Raw genomic sequence first — 22,159 nt, 5'->3', positions numbered from 1 at the left:
ATGAATACAAAAAGGACAATAACTAACGCCCTTGTGGCTTGTGTAGGTGTTTATATTGATGTCAAGCAATCACTGATAACAACTGCTTGGAGAACTCACTCTCACAATTTGAGTACAATAGGCACGTTGCCCTGTATTTAATAGCCCCTGGTTGCAAAAAGGAACCCACAAAGCAAATATTAAAAACAACTGGACCAGGTAAGGCAACTTATTGGCTCAATCCCCACCGAGGGGCACACAAAAAGGATCTGGGTAGACTGCTTCCCACAGGGCTTGCCATGTCAGCACATCGTCCTTACGCTGCTGCCACATCATCACTCCGTTTGTACAGCGGGCTGCCATGTCAGGCATCCGTGTTGTCGGTCGGTCGGTCTGTACAAGGCTATCATGTCATCATCAACCCGTGCAATGGACTGCCACATGATAGCTACTAGCATGCCTTCATTGAAGTTTCCAGGATACTTTTGCAATGGACTCGTACATCTCCCTCTGGCCTTGTCTTGTGGTGTTATGGGCTGAGGTTTAAATTGGAGGTCAGGGAGGTGAAAGGGCCAAGAGCTTGTTGAAACAAGTATAGTCTCACAAAGAAGCCCTATATAGAGGAGGATTCAGAAGTAAAGGAAGCAGGGGGAAGCTGTTTGTTTATGCTGGTGGCATGAAGTTTAATAGAGCTCATATTCTTATTAATCGGGCTTCCACCTTCTTGTAGTGTGATCATATATCGAGTTAAAACAGAGAAAAGAATTCTAGGGAGCTGGGCTGGGACAAGGAGGGAAATATGCAGAGCTCAGCTATAATCAAATAAACTAGCTGTGACGAATTAATATCACTAATGGTTTGTTTACTTATCGAAAGATAAGTAGTAGTTTTTTTTTGAAGTTTTTGGACTCAAGTTCTGTGAAAAAATATGATTGTCTCGTCCCCGAGCCATTGAAGAAGAGTACCGTGAAATCTGTTGCCTTCGGTTACCGTGTTTCATCATGGTGTCTTGTCTTGTCTTTGTTTTGGCAGTGGACTGGAGTCCAGATGGGGAGTACTTTTGCTATACTACAAAGGACAAGAATCTCCACATTTTTCATTCACAGTCGTCGTCTCGATCGACCTATGGGCTTCCACAAGAAATGTTTACGGAGGCAAAGGATGGCGGCCTTGAGGCATATGGTATTGATAGTTTTAAGCAAAGATTTGAAGTCTAGTTGCAAGCATTATCTGTCCGATTCATTAAGTTTCTCTACTTCCTATTTCTTATGCTCTTTCAGCATTTAGAAAGTCACTAAGACAAACAATTATGAGTTGAAAATTGAGATGTGTCACAATTTTGGTAGAGAGAAGTCTTTATTGACTCAAAGTATCTCTAGTAACAAAAAATGCCACTTAGCATATGAAATGTTAAGTTGACATAATTACGTGTGGGGTTGTACCGAAGGTTGATCTTCTATCATGTTTGCCGCAGTTGATACTTTGAAGTGGGAACGCTTGGACAGCATCTTAGTGAGCTGTGTCGCTAAAGATTCGGGTGGTGAAGAGGATAACTCTTGGATTTTTGTGCTTGCATCCAATGCAGGTCCCATTGTCAAGGTGGTTTTGTGCATCTGTTCACGCTTTAATGTTATGTTGTCAGAAACGTGAAGCGATTCCTAGGACAAAAGTTTTGATTAAAGTTGGAATGTTCTTTGTCTCATACTTTTATTTTCTTTATTGGCAGGACCTTCACAGCGCAAAAATTGTCTCCTTTGAAGGATTTTTTACAACAATTGATAGCTCTATTTTACCCTCTGAGACAGGACCTTATACTCTCTCTTGTTACATACAGCCCTGGTATGCTTCTCTGTTGATAGTGCTGTATAAATACGTGAGCCAATATTTCATTTATAGCTGGACACTGGTGCCGGTGTGCTCATCCCAACAGGCATTCAGCTCTTCGGAGGGCTAATGGTAGAGAACACAAAGTTTATTGTGCATCTTAATCTGTGAGTCTGTTTAGTAGGGAACACTGCTAGCGCAATACTTTTTTAGAGCCCTTGCTGTTGGTGCTTGAAGAGTGTAGATGTAACAAACTTGGACACTCCAAGTCAAGATTCTACCGCAACACTGCAGAGATTCACTTCAAAACAGTTCATAGTTTACAATTGATTCGACACGGCCCGGCGGTGTTCCGTGCCTAGAGATATTGGCCCCAAAGACTGGCGCCCCTTTCGGTATTTCTTTTTGTATTAAATCTGTGCTCAAAGTACAAGGAGTGGGAGGGTCTGACTCTCAGACTCTGCGTCCAGATGCTCTGCAGAGTGGGAGCCCCACCCACACTTATAAAGGTTTACAAGGGATGCCAAAAGCAGAGCCCCAAAAGCTGCCCATAAAAAGCCTTGCAAAAATAAAGCAGTTAATCTCACAAGCTCTCTTGGGCATTAAAAATAAAGCAAGTAATCCCCAAAAGCTCTCTCTCTCTCTCTCTCTCTCTCTCGCTCTCGCTTTGTGTAGCCAAAACTACCTAAAATCAGTGTAGGAATTTTCCGTATGCTTTTTGCCATGTCAGCTGTCCGTACTGTTTTTCCGCTTTTTGCGCTGCATTCTGCAGGGGCCGGTACGGCAGTGCCATGGCAGCATTTCAGCCAGAATTTCGGGGACTGCTTGCCCGCGAGAGAGGTTGTGTCCGGTCTGCAATCCATTTGGGTGTTTGGGGTTATGCCACGTCAGTGATTTGTGACATACCCCCTCTTGAAAGCATTCTAGTCGCCCTCGATTATGCCTGCAAAACAGACAGAGGCCATAAACTTTCTTAGCAGACACTGAGTGTTAGTACCGACGCACTAGGAACACACATCTAGCAAATGTACCAATCGACAGTCACATCACAGGACATCACTTGACATCACAAGACATCACATGACAAATCACATTCAAAATTCATTCGGATCTCAGACCATGATTAATCGGCAACGTATTTAGCAATCGCATCTAGATCCACTCGGGACCTCATAGATGCCCGATTGACTAATCCTTATTGCAATCACGTCTATCGAGATCTTTCAGACCGAAATGGTGCAGTCATTTCGTCTATCAATTCCTGCACTTAAACAAGTTAAGAACAAATTAGTATCATATTATCGGGAATTCCAGGTCATAAAGTAATACAACAGAATACTGTCAGCTCAGAGTATTCCTGAAACTCAAAAGAGACATCAGTGACTTTATTATCAAAATCGGCACAATTTGTTGACAAAAGAGTGGAGCGACTCCCCTCTTGTGCATACCCACTGCACCAAATTCCGCCCAGTTGAGTTCGGGGTTCAATTTTGGAGTAGACTATGCTAAACCAAATGCTTCAAGGTAAAGGTTCACAATCTGAGGAGTATCTGCCAAGTCCTCCTGCTCCATCCACTACGCATCCAATGCGGGATAGTTCTTGAATTTAACCAAGAACCGCCTTATCATTTTACCTTATACCTTTCTTTCTTTATGTGCCAAAATCTGTTCTGGAACGAGTATCTCCTCGTTTTCCTCCACTTCGAGTTGCTCATCAGGCTCCCCATCATCAGGCACATCGCCTTTAAAAGGCTTTAGGAGACTCACATGAAAAGCATTGTGAATCCTCCAAGTATCGGGCAGCTTCAGTCGAAAAGAGACATCATTTATCTTTTCGAAAATCTGGAAAGGTCCATAGTATCTCATGCTAATCTTTGGAAAAAAAAAAGCCGCTCCTTTCCTTTTTTTTTCTTTCTCGGGCATGCCTTCTCAAAACGTAAGAGCACCCAATCGTTTTTCCTTAATTTCAAATCGTGACGATGTAGATCTGCTTCCTTTCTTCCGTCTTTCCTAAGATTTCTCCAAAGCCTTCCGGACCAAGTCCAAGTCTCTCGTGAACCGGTCGGCTTCAAAAGAAAATCTTATTGCTCGTGCTAAGGAGGGGTGGAACCTTCGTAGCAAATTCAATAATCTCAAATGGCACCTTCCCCATCAAAGAGTTGATCGTGTTATTGTAGGCATATTCCACCAAAGGTAAAAACCTTTTCTCATGTAGTCTTTTGATCCAACGAAGAAGACTTCAATAAATCCAGTACCACTGAATTAACACAGTATGGTGGCCGGTTCGGTGGTGTGCTTCCAGGTATCAAATCAATGGTATGATCCTCAGGACGAGCTGATAGCAACTCGCCTGGCAAGCCCTCAGAAAAGCAATCGGCACGAGTGTGGAGAAAAATCTTGACGTTTTTTTTTTTTTTGAGGTCAAAACATATACGACCTTCAATCATCATTTAGTTCTCTCCAGAAAATGAAGAAAAGAAACTGAATTTCATCAAGTACAATGGCTGTGCCGTTCCTTCATTTGTCAAAGTCGCGTTCTCGGCCCAATAGTCAACCACGGTATTGTTCTTATGGTACCAAGGGATTTCAAAGAGGACGTCACACCCTTCCAAGGGATTTACGTAGAAGTACTCGTGCCCTGAACACCTTTGACATTGCAAACGAAGTTTGCCAATGATCGGTGTAATGGCAACATCCCGTCCGGGTGCCCCTAGAACTACCTCCGTCTGTGGCCTCAGCCTGCCGGGCGTAATCCCAAATCGAGCCGCCCATTCAAGTGAACAGAAGTGGGTCTTGGCTCCTTTATCAAAGAAAATGAGGGCTTCTTGATCTTTCACTTTGCCCTAAATGCGACAAAGTTTTGTACTTTCATTCATCTGATTCAATTCGGGCCCCATGCAATGTGGTACCAGTTAAGCTTTCATCTGCCTTTTCTGCCACGTTCCTCAGCTGCTTTTGAACTCTCTAGCCTTTCTTCATCTTGTTCTTTCTGTGCCTTTTTAGGGCACTTCGCGGAGATGTGTCCCGTTTCCCCGCATCCAAAACACTTCCCCTCTTTAATGTAGGTGGCTCTTTCCCGAGGAGTGAGCCGGGGTCGTGCATCTTTATCTTTCTGATCATGGGGGCTCTTCTGCTTTCTACTTTCATTTTTAGAAGTCTGTTTTGTTTTCTCCGTCATGATCTCCTCTGTGGGGTAGGTCAAACTGCTTGAGTGAAAGGCAAAGCCCCGTTTCGCATGACTCATCAGTTCGTGGATAGAATCTGACTTTTGCTCCAAGCGGAATTAAAAAAAAAGCAAGTAATCCCCAAAAGCTCTCTCTCTCTCTCTCTCTCTCTCTCTCTCTCTCTCGCTTTGTGTAGCCAAAACTGCCAAAAATCAGCGTAGGAATTTTTTGTACGCTTTTTGCCACGTCAGCTGTCCGAACTGTTTTTCCGCTTTTTGCGCCGCAATCGCGGGGGTTCGTACGGCAGTGCCACGTCAGCATTTCAGCCAGAATTTCCGGGACTGCCTGCCCGCCAGAGAGAGTGTGTGTGTCTGGTCTGCAACTCATTTGGGTGTCTGGGGTTATGCCACGTCACTGATTTGTGACAGTAGAAACAAATGGCATACAGATTTCAGAAAGCAAAATGGGCAGCCCAGTCAATAAACCGTGAAGGATTGCGTGCTGCTTCATGTTCAAGTAGAAATTCTGCAATATTCTTGATGTCCAATTGATGATGATAAATCACCTGGGATCTGTTAAAGCTTTTCATTGCTGAGCTGGGCTGTTAGCCAGGTTTTACTACCCATAGGTGACAGTGTGGGGTATGGGCATTGGCTTTATTCTGGGGTAGTTGTGGATTTTGTTAAGACAACTTCTTTAGGCAATCTTAAGTGTACGTGATATCATCTACTATGTTGTTGTTGGTCCTCGGTATCTCTTACAAAACTGCGCTTTCTTGGACAAGCCTTTGGAAACTTCTTCACTTGTGATGATTATGATTTAAATCTGCTGGTGACAGTTATCGGTCCATGCCGCGAAAGAGCTAAACAAAAGCTCTCTTGCTTTCACTGGCAGAAAAGGAAAATCTGAAAATTCAAAGACTCAGTCTTGGCTGTGAATCAAGAACATATTTATCTTCTTGTCATTAAGTCTGCAGTGACAATGCAAAGAACTTTAAGCTTAAAAGGAAGCAACTTTTTGTTCTTATTTTGTGAATGTTTTTGCGTTCTTCTTTATGGTCATTTGCTACTCTCCTCATCTTATTAGGAGTACAAATTTTACAGGTTGTGGCTGATAGTCCCAGATCCCGATTGTTGGAGGCGACATGCACAACATGGGCCTTCTTCAACTTCTAGAGGAGAGAGCGGGCGGCATGTGTGAGGTACTATCACATGAGGGCTAATGAGGGTACAATGGAGAAAGTATACAATGGTGATCATCCCATGAACTCTCTCATAGTTCTCTATAGTATAGCCTCAATGTCAGCTCTCTGTGGGGGTATGCTTGATGTTGCTCAATGATGCTCTGTAGCCTCCGATGTAGACCTTGTCTATGATGCGAAGATCCTTGCATCCTCGGGCATCGTGATTGGCCAAGCTTGTCACGTGACACATCCAACCCTATGTCTCCGTGGACAAGCTACAACATGACCAGGGTTCAGTTTAGTCAAGTTAGTCTAGAATAGGAAGTGATCTAGCACTTTTGTGAGTCTGTTCACAGACGGTGCATGACCAGTCACTTAGATTAGATGCATATCCTCCGGTTGCACACAGCATGATCATCATCATTCCCATCAGAAGTTTGCCCAATAGGAACACGAGCGAGTCAAAGCAAGTAGTGGTTTACTCTTGCCAAGGTAGCTCCACTCTTGATCCTCTCTGAGGAAGGAAAGATGAAGAAATTCAACGAAAGACTTTTGCCCGAATTTGTAAGCGCATCTGCAAGATACTTTGCAGCAGATGGTGGAGTCAGCAATAAAAGCTGAAAGTGTACACCTTAGTGTACATAGAATCTAATCCCCGCAGTGGGAGGGGAACCATTGAACACAGAAACAACGAATTTTTGTTACCTCTCCTCGAAGGATATGTTCCTATCCGGAGAAAGTTTGGAGTAAAGGAATTCAATCTAACTCCTAAGTTTTTGAATAGAAGACCCTCAAACTTCAAGTGAGAGGACAGGTCTGATCAAAGTTACATCTTTGAGGAAGTTACAAAGTGCATTTTTTTTTTTGCACAAGGAATGCATGTGTCTAACTAGGACAATCACTCTTGAGTATTTATGAGAGGAGGATCAAGTTGGAACATTCTTCTATGAGATGAACTGGTTTGCTAACCTTCCAGAAGATCAATACTTGATCTAGTATCCGGTAATTCTCCAACAAATTACCTGCTATTGTGGGTAGGACGTTACGAAGGACCCATTCCGAGTTTTCAAGAAAATAAAAGCTTTTATCAAGCTGGAGTACCCTATGAGCCTACACCCCTTACCCTGTAAGGGAAGATATGGTAGTGCTTTTCGCACAAGTGAATGAACACTCTCTTTACGTGGGAAGGAACAAGCGACAGCTACGGCCTCTGCTCGAGGAATCCAAGGATTGAAATCCTAGCTTATTTGATGAGCGGATTTTGCTCTAAGATCGAGCCAAGGGATCGTGAGGTTGAGCGTCTTTGCTCTAAGGATCTTACGTAGGGAAGGTAATTTTCCAAGTTCACCAAAACTCAGCTTAAGAATTATGTACACCTTTGGGTACATGGATAACACACGAAGATGCAGACCTATGCTAGGGAACTGGACGGGAGTTAGTTATACTCTCTTGAGGGCCTTTTTGGCGCAAGGATATTCCGACACAAGAATCTCTATTTCAAATGTGCTCGGTAGAAGAAATTTGAGTTTCTCTACGGAGAAGAGGTTTTTTGATGGTCGTTGATCATTGAGTACGCTATGTGCTTTTACCATTACAGTAGCAACTTTTGGTTGCGGTATATATTTCTCCATAAGTAGGTCAAGTAGCATTTACACGCTGCTGGAATAAATTTGAACTATTATGTTTGTAAGAGTAAAACTCGCCAACCATTTTAAAATGGTAAGAATTACCCTAACCACATATGGGAGAACATCATTGAGATCTACGGCGGGTTCGCCCTTAGGTGGGTCGAGTTTGAACTTATGTTCACAGAATGGTATGGCTAGAATTTTTATTTGCCTAAGATTTTGTGAGCAGTTCTAGATGCTTGCTAAGTAAAATTTCTTGATGATTTCCGCAAGAAATAGACGCAAGCAGGCGTAAAGAAAACACTGCAGGTGGTAACAACCCGCTGGAGGAAAAACGCGGAAAGACGTGCGGCACTGCACAAGGGATCTTCGGATCAGAGCAATTGGCCTACCCAAAGCAAAGGCCCATAATAAGAATGTAACAGACTTGGACACTCCAAGTCAAGAATCAACCGCGATAGCACCAAGTAACCACTTCAAAACAATTCACAGATCACAATAGATTTGCACTGGCCCGACGGAGTTCCGTGCCTAGCGATATTGGCCCCAAAGACTGGCGCCCTTTTGGTATTTCTTTTTATATTAATCAGATCAAAGTACAAGAGAGTGGCTGGGGTTTCACTCTCAGACTTTGCGTCCAGATGCTCTGAGAAGTGAATCCCTCTCCACATATTTAAAAATACAAGGGATGCCCAAAAGCAGAGCCCCAAAAGCTTTTAAAAATAGAAAGCATCAATTCTCTCTTTCTTAGAGAGTATCTTAAAAAAAAAAAAAAAGCACGTTCTCTCTTTCTCATGGCGTGGAGCTTGGCCCAAAAGCTGTCAGCGCAATTTGCGGCGCAAATTCCGGAAATCCGTACGACCTTGCCACGTGGCACCCCCGACAGTTTTTAGGGTTCTGAATTAGGGTTTCAGCCTGAAATTAGGGTTTGCTGCAAATTAGGGTTTCTGGTAGATTTTAGGGTCTGCAGGAATTTTAGGGTTTCAACCAAAAATGAGAGTATCTGCTGTCCGCCACGTCATCACTTTGTGACATACCCCCCTCTTGAAAGCATTGTAATCGACCGCGATTACGCCTGCAAAACTGACAAAAGCTTTAAACTATCTTAGCAGACACTGACTGTTAGTACCTATGTACTAGGAAGACACATCTAGCACATGTACCAAATCGACAGTCACATCACAGGACATCACAGGACATCACATGAGATTCAACATTCATTCGGATCTTAGACCATGATTTATCGGCATGTAGCTAGTAATCACATCTAGGTCAGTCGGGAGCTCATCGATGTCCGATTGGCTAACCCCTATTGCAACCATGTCTATTCGAGATCATTCAGACCAAAAGGCTGTAGTCATTTTGTCTATCAGTTCCTGCACTTATAAGAAGTCAAGAACAAATCAGTATCATTATCAGGAATTCCATTTCATAAAGTCATCCCAGTAGAATACTATCAGTTCTCAGTATCCCTGAAGCTCAAAGTGACTTTAGTATCAAAATCAAGGCATCTGTTGACAAAGGAGTGGAGTGACTCCCCTCTTGTGCATCCCACTGCACCAGGTCTTTGGCCAAGCTGAATTTCTGGGTTCCGTTTGGAGTAGACTATGCTAAACCAAAACATCGAGGTAAAGTTTCACAATCCGAGGAGTATCTGCTAGGTCCTCCTCCTCCATCCACTTCGCATGAAATGCAGGAAAGTTCTTGAACTTAACCAAGAACCTCCTTCGGACTTTACCTTTCTTTGTATCCACTGCGGGTTGCTCCTCGTTTTCTTCCACTGCGGGTTGCTCATCAGGCTCTCCATCATCAGGCACATCACCCTTAACAGGTTTCAAAAGACTCACATGCAATGCATTGTGAATCCTCCAAGTATCTGGTAGTTTCAATCGGAAGGAGACATCATTTATCTTTTCAGTTATTTGGAAAGGTCCGTAGTATTGCATACTAAGCTTCGGAAAAAGCCTCTCCTTTCCCTTTTTCTTTCTTAGGCATGCCTTCTCAAAAGTAAGAGCACCCAATCATCCTTCTTCAGTTTCAAGTCGCGACGATGGCGATCGGCTGCCTTTTTCTTTCGTTCTTGAGACTCCTGCAAAGTCTCGCGAACCTTGGCAAAAGCCGTATCCAAATCTCGCGAATATTCATCCGCTTCAAATATCTAATCTTTCGTGCTCAAGAAGGATGGAACCTTCGCAGCACCTTCAACAATCTCAAATGGCGCCTTCCGCGTCGACGAGTGTATCGTGTTATTGTAGGCAAAGTCCACCAAAGGTAAGTTCTTTTCCCATTGAGTCTTCTGATCCGAGATACAAGACTTCAATAAATCTAAAATCACTGAATTGGCAATCTCAAATTGCCCGTCAGTCTGCAAGTGGAACGATGACGAGAACTGCAATTGCGTGCCAATGTTCTCCCAAATTGCCTTCCAAAACAAACTCATAAATCTGGGGTCTCTGTCGGAGGCAATGGTCTCAGACGTGCCATGTAATCGGAAAATCATCGTGATCATTCTGTGTTCTGGGGAGATCAAAACTGAAATCCATTGCAATACTTTCCCAAGGTTCGGTGGGTATGGGTAAAGGCTGTAATAATCCCTGTGCCTTATGCCTGTTAAACTTGAGCTTCTGGCATACCAAGCAACTGCGCACAAACTCTTCCACATCCTTTTTGAGTCTCGGCCAAAAGAAGTATCTCTCTACCCCCTTCATGGTGGTAGCAATGCCGCGGTGACCTGTAATAGGTGGACAGTGGCATTCAGTCATAACCTTTGCCTTCAATGGTTGTGTAACGCACAACATAATCTTTTTTTCATCAAGTAGCCTTCCCGAAGGGAGTATCGAGCTACTCTCTCCCCATTCTGTATCCGTGTGAAAATATCTGCAAAATCTGTGTCTGTGGCATACTAATCCACCATATCTTTCGAAGCTCCTGTGATGTATCGCGGAAATAGGCAGAACCAATGGCTTCCGAGACAAAGCATTTGCCACCACATTCTTCTGTCCTTGCTTATGGACAATCTGGAAGTGAAACTGTGACAAGATGTTCGCCCACCGCATCTGCTTTTTTGAAAGCTGCTTCTATGACAAGAAGTAGCGCAAACTCTGATGGTCTGTAAAGATAGTAAAATCCTCTCCGAGTAGGTAGTGCCGCCATTAGTAAGAGCATGGATAACCGCCAAAAGCTCTTTCTCATAAATCTGTGCTGTCATATCCGGCCTAGAGAACAAACGGCTCTTGTAAGCTATGACATGGCCTTCTTGCATCAAGACCGCACCCAAACTACGACCACAAGCATCACAATACACTTCAAATGACCTCTGCAAGTCCGGCAAAGTCACAATAGGTCCCGTAGTCAATTTCTCTTTCAAGGTCTGAAAAGCAGTCACCTCTGTGGATCCCCATGAGAAAGGTACCCCTTTCTGTGTCAAGATATGCAAAGGGGAAGCAACCTCTGCAAACTTTCGTATGAACCGCCTGTAGTATGAACACAGTCCCAAGAAGCTTCTAACTTCATGGACATTCCTCAAATCGGGCCAATCACGGATAGTCTCTATCTTGGCCGGATCCATTTGCCCTCCTGCTGGTGACACAATGTGTCCCAAAAAGTGTATCTCTGGTAGCAAGGAAATTCACTTTTCTTTGCATTAATCACTAACGTGTGATCTCGTAATGCCTGAAAGACTTGAAGCAGATGAACTCTGTGTTCTGCCTCATTCTTGGAGAAAACAATGATGTCGTCAAAGAAACTGCGAACAAATAGCCTGTACTCTCGAAAAATCCTGTCCATCATCCGGTTAAATGTCGCAGGAGCATTGGTTAAGCCAAAAGGCATCACCAAAAAACTCAAATAACCCAAAAGTCGTCCGAAAAGCTGTCTTGTAGGCAGCTCCTGGCTCTATCCTGATCTGATGATATCCATTCTTCAAGTCAATCCTTCTAAAGCACGAGGATCCCTGTAACCTGTCGAGTATATCATTGTAACCTGTCGAGTATATCATTGATCCTAGGAATCGGAAATCTGTTTTTTGATGGTGATTTTGTTGAGAGCGCTATAATCGATGCACATTCTCCAAGATCCGTCTTTCTTCAAAACCAACAACACTGGAGAGCAATAGGGTGAAGTACTAGGCTAGACAAGACTCTTTTCCAAGAGGTCTTTCCTGGGTTCATAATCTTTTCTTTCTGTACTCGGCTCACACGGTAAGATGGCCGATTCGGTGGCATGCTTCCAGGTATCAGATCAATGGTTTGATCTTTAGGCCCTCTGAAAAGCAATCGGCATGAGTGTGGAGAAAAATCTTGGCTTTCTTTTGATCAGGTCAAAACATATTCAACCTTTATCCATCGTTCAGTTCTCTCCCGAAAGAATGAGTAAGAAACTGAAGTTCATCAGGTACAATCTCTAAGCCCTTCATTTATCAAAGTCGCTTTCTTGGCCCGGTAGTCAACCATGGCGTAGTTCTTGTGGTACCCAGGGATCCATAGTAGAAAGTCACTCGCGTGCCCTGAACACCCCTGTCATTGCAAACAAAGTTTGCCAATGCTCGGCGTAATGGCAACATCCCATCCGGGTGCCAGTCGAACTACCTCTGCCTGTGGCGTCAGTCTGTCGGCCGTAATTCCAAATCTAGCCGCCAATTCCAAGTGAAAAGAAGTTGGCCTTGGCCCTTTCAAAAGAGATTCCTGATCCTTCACTTTGCCCCAAAAGCGGCAATGGTTGTACTTTCATTCATTAGAGTCGGTGCAGGTTCGACGCCATGTGGTACCAGTTCTGTTTTTCTATTTGCCTTTTCTGCCACGTTCCTCAGCTGCTCAGGCCTGTCGTCGTCTTTATCATTCTGTTCTTTCTGTGCCTTATTAGGGCACTTCGCGGAGATATGTCCATGTTCCCCGCATCCAAACTACTTCCCCTCTTTGATGAAGCGAGCTCTCTCCTCAAGAGTAAGCTTGGGTCGTGCATCCTTTTTCTCTGGGTTGCTCTTTTTCTTTCTACTTTTATTCCCAGATGTCTATTCGGCTCGTTGTGTCATGGCTTCATCTGTGGGGTAGGTCAGACTACCAGAGTGAATGGCAAAGCTCCGCTTCGCATGACTCATCAGCGCTTGAATAGAAGTTGACTTCTGTTCCAAGCAGTGATCTCGGATCTCTGTAGGTAGACCCAAGGTAAACCGCTCAATCTGTTGTCTGAATGAGATCTTCTTGAATGAAGAGGCGAGTAGCAAAGAGCTCCAGAATCTTTCACAATAAGCATTCACTGTATCGGTCTTGGTCATCCGGAGATGGTTCCAAGCAGCTCGTATATCTTGCTCAAACTCTTGAGTCAACCAAGAAAAAAAGCCTCTTGAATTTCAACCATGTAACTGGCACAGTCTTGCTTAATAGAAGCGTGGACCACCAAGTGCAAGGATTCCCCTTAAATAAGAGGCAGCTCTCCGAATCTTGGAGTGCTCTGAATAGCGTCCTCCCGCAAAAGTGATTCTTCTTGTTCGCATGAAAGTTTCCGTTGTCAGAGTCTGAACTGTCCGTAGACGAGTCCTCTGTAGAAGTGTCACTCACTGGGCGAGACTTAGACTTCCTTGCCTTTTTCTTGCCCTTTCCGAAGTGTTGTTTCTTGCTTCGCTTTTTGCTTTTCCTGTCTTCTTCGCTCGAGTCTGAAGAGCTAGAAGAAGTGTCAGCAGCAGAAGAAGAAGAACTGGGTAGGTCTTCATACTTGACGTGCTCCTTCAATTTCTTTGCCTTTTCGAATGTCGACCGACGACCCAAATATCCTGGGAAGTCAGTGCCTTTCTTTTGCTTTTTGCCATGCCTTTTGTCCTTCTTTTGCACGTCGAAAAGCTGAGCAATCCGTGCATCAACCACGTTTTCCAGTTCCTTCTCTGTATATTTCTTGGAGGTAGAAGGTTTCTTGAGAGTGGGTTTCGGGAGTGGTGGTGTGGTTCTCTGCCACTCCGTCTGTACCTCTGCCAAAGAGGTTTGGTTCATATATTTTGCCATGTTCGGGTCCCTTGCAAAATTGACCATCATCTTTGTTGCATCATCAATCAATTGACGACGCTCCATCTATGGTTGCTCCGCCAGAGTAGGCCTAGGTGGGCCATACTCCGTGCCGGAATCTTCGTTGTGATCCCTGCCTTCAGATGTAGAGGGAGTCGACTGATCATTGGCTAAAGCCATAGGTGCTGCGGAAAAAAATTCGGGGATCGGCTTTCCCGTAGAACAGAAATCGGCCGTGCTCTGATACCAGTGTAACAAACTTGGACACCCAAGTCAAGAATGAACCGCGACAGCACCAAATAACCACTTCAAAACAATTCACAGATCACAATAGATTTGCACTAGCCCGACGGAGTTCCGTGCCTAGAGATATTGGCCCCAAAGACTGGCGGCCCTCTCGGTATTTCTTTTTATATTAATCAGATCAAAGTACAAGAGAGTGGCTAGGGTTTCACTCTCAAACTCTGCGTCCAAATGCTCTGAGAAGTGAATCCCTCTGCACATATTTAAAAGTACAAGGGATGCCCAAAAGCAGAGCCCCAAAAACTTTTAAAAATAGAAAGCATCAGTTCTCTCTCTCTCTTAGAGAGTATCTTTAAAAATAAAAAAGCAGGTTCTCTCTCTCTTATGGCTAGGAGCCCAAAAAGCAACGCCCAAAAGCTGTTAGCGCAATTTGCGGCGCAAATTCCGGAAATCCGTACGACCTTGCCACGTGGCACCCCCGGCAGTTTTTAGGGTTTCTGAATTAGGGTTTCAGCCTGAAATTAGGGTTTGCTGCAAATTAGGGTTTCTGGCAGATTTTAGGGTTTGCAGGAAATTTAGGGTTTCAGCCAGAAATTAGGGTTTCTGCTGTCCTCCACGTCATCAGTTTGTGACAAAGAACTTACTTTGGTAAGATGGCCACAGGAAGATTTACATGAGCTTAATGCTCTCGACATGCCCTATGTGGGAGATATAAGAGGGTTGATTTCATCAGGACTAATAGTGCAAGGCTATGCACAAGCACATAAACCTAGCTTGACTTCTAGGAGGATAACTCTTCTCAGGAATGAGAAGGCGGAATTGACTTAATAGATTTTCAGAGAAGGAAACATCCGTTTGTTGGAAAGACGCGAATGACGAGTTCTTACGTGGCTCGTAAGGTTAATGACTGGTGAAGGATATCCTCGAGGTACTAAAGGAAGGACATGAACCGGTAAGGTAAGTATTGAATTTTTGTATTTTTGTTTAATTTAATTTTTAAGTTCTCTTCTGAGAATGGACCAACTCAACTCACCATTGACCAAGATTTTGAATTTTTCTGATATCTCTCCGGGCAGCTCATTGGGACCTCTACAGTTGAGGACAAATGTTTATAAGTGAGAGGGATGTTGCAAGTTTATCGTGCTTGGTAAGCTCAGTCAAAGGAGTTGCAATGTCTGAGAACTTGTGGACCTTGGTATGATAGAAATTTGCAAGTCCCAAAAAAGAGCGCACATCTGAGATGGTGAGCGGTAAAGGTCAATCCACAATGACCTGTATTTTCTTGGGATCGACTGCAACGCCACTAGCAGAAATAATGTGACCAAGGTATTCCACTTGATTCTTGAAGAAATCACTTTTCTTCTTGTTGATGTATAGCACATTGGTTCGCAAAATTTGGCAGACAAGCTGCAAATGTTCCTTGTGATCAGCCATCGTTCGATTGAAAACTAAAATGTCATCCAAATAGACGATCACGAACTTGTCCAAGTAAGGTCTGAAGATCTTGTTCGTCAGGGTCATGAAAGAGGCCGGGGCATTGGTTAACCCGAATGGCAACACCAGAAATCCATAGTGACCATACTTTGTGCAAAAAGCTGTCTTGTACTCATCACCAATGCGAATGTGAAGTTGGTGATACCCTGACTTTAGATTAATTTTGGAGTAGATCTTCGCTCCCAATAATTGATCAAATAACTCGTCAATGCGAGGCATGGGAAACTTGTTTTTAATCGTCAACTTATTCAAAGCACGATAGTCGATGCAAAGACGCATAGATCCATCTTTCTTTTTGACCAACAGGACAGGGGCTCCAAAGGGACTTTTGCTTGGGCGAATATGACCTTTATCCAGCAAATCTTCTAGCTGCCGCTGTATCTCTTGAGATTCTGAGTATGAAACTGGATAAGGGGCTCGAATTGGTGCAGGTTGGCTAGGGATCAAATCTATGGGATGATCCACTGGACGCCGAGGAGGCAACGTTGTTGGTAGCTCGTCGAGAAACAAGTCCAGATGGGGTTGAAAGAAGGGTTGTTGCAAATAAGCAATGTTTGAGGAGGATTTAACTTCTGCTTCTTCTTCACCGGGTTTGACATCGTGCAACATGATTAAGGTAGTAGCACAATCACGTTTCCGAACCAGCCGTTTGACTTGTAAAGCAGAAACCAATATAATGGGTTTGGTACTGAAAAGAACACAAAGCTCTATTTCCTGTTGCTTGTGAAAGTGTCGAATTGAGTGACCTCTGAAACTGATTATTTGATCATACTGAAATAACCAAGATTGGCCAAGGATCAAGTCATAAATGTGACAAGGGCATAATTGAAAAACCAAGCTGATCTTGGTAATCCTGAATCTGAAAATCCATCTTTTCAATCCTTTTGTTGCACTCGAGGAAAGAACCATCAACAAGTTCTACTTGGTAAGCCGTCTCACTAGGTTGTGTTTGAAGGCGAAGTTTAGTAATCAAAGATGTGCTGACGAAATTAGTAGAACACCCACTATCCACAAGAATATTGATTGGCTGCTTGCCAACAAAGCCAAGGAGGCTAAGAACCTGGTTCGAAAGATCCACTGGAGTAGCGACATGATTTCGAGCATTCAGCAGTAAGGCGCTCACCACCTTAGAAACTCGAACACAACGTGCTGCTTGCTTGCCTTTGTCTGGGACTGTAGCAGGGCTACAGTGTCACTTTATAGGACATAGAGTTGGACAGTGGGTTAAATTGGGACTGGTTCACACTAGACAGACCTACCGACGACCGACGGTGGCCTAGTGGACCTCGTGGCCAGGTCACCACATGGCTAACATTTATGAGCCGTTGGTGGCTCTTTACGGTGGTACATATGAGTAGTCGTTTTGGGACAGTTCCATCTTATCTTGCACGTAGTCGTCTAGAGAGTCTTACACAGAGCACTGCTACACCATCCATGCACATCTGAGCCTCGACACCCTATTTTGTACCTGTGAGTCTTGGGCTGGAGCTGAGTGTGCTACGACTCCAGAGTCTGTACATGGCCCTTTGAGTTAGTCGAGTCCACCTGTTCTGGTCTACTGCTGTGTCTCTGTTATTATCCATTGTTTCTTGTATTTCATTCTGTTGAGAGAGTTTCTGTTTGTTGAGTGAGATTGTCACGCACATTGCACTGGGGAACACCCACACTGTAGAGGGCACGACACATTATCCGCGCTACAGGTGCTCTCATTTTGGCGATCACGGTGGGACCTCAACTGAAGTCTCACTCTGTTGAGTAGCTGGTTTCTTCGCTTCGCCTGTGCAGCCTGTTGGTTTGGTTCAGTTTCACCCTTGACAGCTTAATCTAGCTGGTCTAGTCTCTCGCCTTGTGGGTCTGGTCCTCTCTCGCCCTGGTCCACCCAGTGCTTGTCCTGGTCTAGTCCTTCTCGTCCCTGGTCTAGTCCTTCCTCGTCCTGGTCCAGGCCAGGTGGTCTAGTCACTCGCCCTGGTCTAGTAGAGTCTAGACCAATGTTCAGCCAAGTGAAGGTTGTCTTGCCCAAGTGAAGGTCTTCTTGCCCAAAGCTTGGTGGGGTTGGCGGTTCCTGCATGACACATACAAGGAGTTCTTTGGAGCGTCAAAGTGCACTACTGAGTCCTCTGAAGTACTACCACAGAAGGCGTCAACCCTTGGTGCCCAGTAGAAGCATATTAACCCCATCACCCATACCTACTCATACGGCTACCTCCATTCCTTCGACCGGTTCTACATCCTCCAGGTCACCTTCTCCGGTAAGGCTCTCCCCCATTTTGTTACAGCAAGCTAGGGAGCAACAGACTCGGAGCAAGAGGCCATGGAGGAGCTCACAAGTGTTCTGGCAAAGGTGAACATCAAGTTCCCTACCTTTAAAGGTCTCTCCGCAGAAGATGCAGACGACCATGCTCGGAGGTTTGTCTCTCTTTGCAGAGGTCGTGGCCTCAACAGAGAAGACGCATACCTGGTGCTCTTCCCGTCCACCTTGGATGGTCTTGCAGATAAATGGTACAGTCAGTTTGCTGAGAACCACTTTACTACTTGGACCATGTTAAGACAGCAGTTCTGTGAAGCTTTCCGACCAGGGGATTATCAAGAGAAGATTCTAGATGAGTTGGCCATTCTGTTGCTCCAGCCCAAGGAGACATTTGCAGAGCTCATGACCAGAACAAAGTCCCTGGTCGCCAAGCTGCCTCAGCAACCAAGGGAATTCATGGTGAAGAAGTGGGTAGAGAAGGCTCTGCCTAAGACTTCTCAACAAAAGCTCAGAGAAAGTCTCCGTCCTGAAGCCAGTCTAGAGGACTTTGTTGCTACTGCTACTAGAATAGAAGGAGCAAGAAGGCAATTCACTGACTCTCCTCAGTTAGATAGTGCCCCTGTACTCATGGACAGTCCATCAGACCCCTTGACTTCTTTAAGAAGGGAACTGGAAGCCCTAAAGTTACAGCGGGCCCTTCACGAAGAGAGATCCTTCTCTCTCAGACAGGAGAAGCCTCCACATCAAGAGGCTTATGATCAACTTAAAAGAGAGTTAGAAGAGCTCAGGTCTCAGCAAGAGACTAAGGCTATGGTATGGTGTAGTTCCTGCCGCTCTCCAGGACACCCTCCACAGGACTGTCCCCTTCGCTCTTATTGCCACTTCTGCGAAAAATCGGGTCATGAAGATAAGGATTGCTACTATATAAAGGGATTGCACAAAATACAGCAAAGTCTTGGTCCTACTCTCCAACAAGGGTTAGCACCAGCATTCAACATGGTTTCCCACTACAGCCATCCCAACTACATGCCACCTTTGCTCAATACCCGTGCTGTCCAAGGTATGTCAAGTACTTTCCCGACTCAAAGTTTTTATAATGCTAATGCCACCTCAACCCCTCAGAGCTTCTACACTTCAGCCTCCAACTCCATGCAGCAACCACCTCGTCCCCCGTTTCGTCCTTCCAATCGGCCCATACTCTGCTACAGATGCGGAGAATATGGGCATTATCAGAGCAAGTGTCCTTTACCTGAGGGGTCCCCTCCTTGTCGTCATTGCCCTGATTCGAAGGATCACTACAGTAAGGATTGTCCCACGCAAAGGGCATCCACGTCTTCAAGCTCGACTCAGAACCAACAAGAATTCACCTTCCCGAAGATAAACTTGATTACTGTGAACACCGTGCCTCAACCATCACCTGCTACTCATGTGGTTAAGCCACTGCAAGTGGAGGAGCCTGCTGGTGTCCTTACTCGGACACAAAGAGCAGCTCTTGGTCTCAGTCTGCCCACAGGTCCACCTCGCCAGTCCCCACTTCCTGAAGCTGGTCTATTTGACCCAAAGGACGAGTCCTTCAAAATTGCTCAGAGCAAACCAACTTCCCTGTTATCTGACATTGATGGAGCCTTCTTGGAAGCAGTGGCTGACTTGGAACAGATTAAGGTCCCAAAGGGAGCCCAGTTCGAAGGCGCCAAGCCCACAGCAGAAGCCATCTTGAAAAATACTTTTCAGCAGGTGTCAGTATACGACATGCTAAGGCTCGACGCAACACTTAGAAGTGACACCCTGTCAATCATTCAGTCTTTGTACCCGGGGGCTGGGCCTAGTGGCGGGCATCTCCTCGTACAGCCCTCAGAGTCTTATTTGATTTCCTATCCATCTGCTCTCCTCACCGATTATAAAAGTCCGCGCCTCACTGTATCTATTCTTGAGCACCAGCTATCCGGCGTCATCGTTGATGGAGGATCTGGAATCAATTTGATGCCCGAATTCACTATGATGGCCTTAGGTCTAAAGCCTACCCGACCTACTCCTTTCACTGTTACATTGGCCGATCAGAGAACAGTCTACCCAGTGGGCATAGTCGACAAGGTGCCTCTGAAGGTACAAGATTTCACTTTCAACTTGGATTTTGTGGTAGTTAATCTTCCCCAAGTAGAGGGAGGTTATCCCTTGCTGATTGGTAGGCCATGGTTGCGACATACGAAAGCACTTCACGACTGGGGAAACGACGCCATGTGGATACATAATTCTGGCTCCTCGATGCAACCCATTCTCTTAAAAGGTGGTATGGATCCCGTGGTGCAGCAAGTTTCTTTGTCAATGGAAACCAAACCTAAACAAGAACAGCCTATTACACCTGAAGGGTCAGATGAAGATCTGCTCGAGTGGTTGGAGGCCACAAAATCTATGCCTTGTTATGGAGTCTCTATTCACTCTTCGCCTGAAAGAACACCCTCTTCAAATGATTCCACAGTAACTAAATCTAATGTGCCACCTGAGCCTATGAAGAAGCATAGCAGCAGTAAGAAACCTCCTCTACAGGAGTTCACCCCCCCTAAAACATCAACCCTTTTGGTGTCTGCTTCTTTGACCAGAAGAAAGCTCTCCTCTGTGTCTAGCAAACTCCCTTCTCAGAGCCCGTCCTGCAAGATGAATTCCAAGATCTTGATAGTTGTATTGCTCCTGATAGCTGGGTGCTCTTTGTTTTCCACTATCTACCCTCTGTCCCTCACCCTCCCTCCCCCTCTCCCCCTCGCCCTCGCCCTACTCTCCCCCTCGCCTAGTCCCCATCACTACCCTCGCCCTCGCCCTAAGTCCCTCCCCCTTGCCCACTCGCCCCTACCCAACCTTTATTCACCCTACCCCTCCTCTCTCGTCCCTTTCCAATCCACCTCCAATTGGCCCCTACCCAATCTCCCTCGCCCCTACCCTCTCCAATTGGTCCATACCCAATCCCAATCCCCTCGTCCCTACCCTCTCCAATTGGTCATACCCAATCCCAATCCCCGGCCCCTACCCAATCCAATCGGTCCCTACCCTCTCGAATTGGTCCCTACCCTCTCCAATCGGCCCCTACCCAATCCAATCGGTCCCTACCCTCTCCCATTGGTCCATACCCAATCCCAATCCCCTCGCCCCTACCCTCTCCAATCGGCCCCTACCCAATCCAATCGGTCCCTACCCTCTCGAATTGGTCCCTACCCTATCCAATCGGCCCCTACCCAATCCAATCGGTCCCTACCCTCTCGAATTGGTCCCTACCCTCTCCAATCGGCCCCTACCCAATCCAATCGGTCCCTACCCCCTCGAGTTGGTCCCTATCGCCCCTACCCTCTCCAATTGGTCCATATCCAATTCCAATCCCCTACCCTCTCCAATTGGTCCATACCCAATTCCAATCCCCTCGCCCCTACCCTCTCCAATCGGCCCCTACCCAATCCAATCGGTCCCTACCCTCTCCAATTGGTCCATACCCAATTCCAATCCCCTCGCCCCTACCCTCTCCAATCGGCCCCTACCCAATCCAATCGGTCCCTACCCTCTCGAGTTGGTCCCTACCCTCTCCCATTGGCCCCTACCCAATCCAATTGGCTCCCACCCCCTTAAGCCCTCGCCCCTCCCCTCACCCCTCGCCCCTCGCCCCTACCCACCCACCACCCCCCCCCCCCCCCCCCCCCCCTACCCACCCCCTTAAGTCCTCGCCCCTACCTACCCCCTCTCGCCCCTACCCTCCCCTCCCTTGCCCTCGCCCCTACCCTCCCCCTCACCTCCCCTCGTCCCTACCCACCCCCCCCCTTCCCCCTCGCCCCTATCTAGCCCTCCCTCCCCACCCTCGCCCCTACCCACCCCCTCCCTTGCCTCAGCCCTAACAAGCCCCCCTCGCCCCTGGTCAGACTGGCATCCAGGTCAAAATGCTTGCTGGGAGCTCTATCCAGATGGACAGATGCCCAGTAACAAGACTGTTGGTGGCGGTGATGATGCCTTTAACACCTTCTTCAGTGAGACGAGATGGGAGCGGGAAAGCATGTTCCTCGAGCTGTGTTTGTTGATTTAGAGCCCACTGTGATTGATGAACCAACCTGGTTACTTACCCCAGAATTCACTTCATGCTTTCATCATATGTCCCAATGATTTCGGGAGCTAAGGCCTATCATGAGCAGTTGTCCGTTGCAGAGATAACCAACACATTTGAGCCATCGTCAATGATGGCAAAATGTGATCCTCGGCATGGTAAATACATGGCATGCTGCACAAAGGGGCAGAGAAATTTTGTGTAATCCTATCACAGTAGCAAGTTTATGAACCTTTTTGGCTGTTTCCTTGGGGCTTTCAAGCATTCACCTGGTTGCCATCACAATGCCGTTAATGCTTTTCGTTTTGCCATTAAGATGGAGCTTAAC

The 22,159-nt window shown here is 45.8% G+C and overlaps 1 protein-coding gene across 4 annotated transcripts in view; it reads left to right on the top strand.

Moving 5' to 3' along the window:
• LNO1 (Nuclear pore complex protein) overlaps positions 1–22,159 on the top strand; it is a 184,333-nt gene that overhangs the window by 79,532 nt on the left and 82,642 nt on the right. For all 4 annotated transcript variants that reach the window (XM_086510691.1, XM_086510690.1, XM_086510689.1 and 1 more), the window contains exons 4-6: positions 1,012–1,161; positions 1,454–1,578; positions 1,706–1,818. In XM_086510691.1, coding sequence (XP_086366817.1) covers positions 1,012–1,161; positions 1,454–1,578; positions 1,706–1,818 — 388 coding nt within the window. The remainder of the gene's footprint in view (positions 1–1,011; positions 1,162–1,453; positions 1,579–1,705; positions 1,819–22,159) is intronic.

This window comes from Adiantum capillus-veneris, chromosome 4 (genome assembly GCF_014529385.1).
Source record: "Adiantum capillus-veneris isolate H3 chromosome 4, ASM1452938v2, whole genome shotgun sequence".
Classification (NCBI taxonomy): Eukaryota; Viridiplantae; Streptophyta; class Polypodiopsida; order Polypodiales; family Pteridaceae; genus Adiantum; species Adiantum capillus-veneris.
Note: the sequence above shows the minus strand (reverse complement) of the source record. Positions and strands in the feature narration are given on the sequence as shown.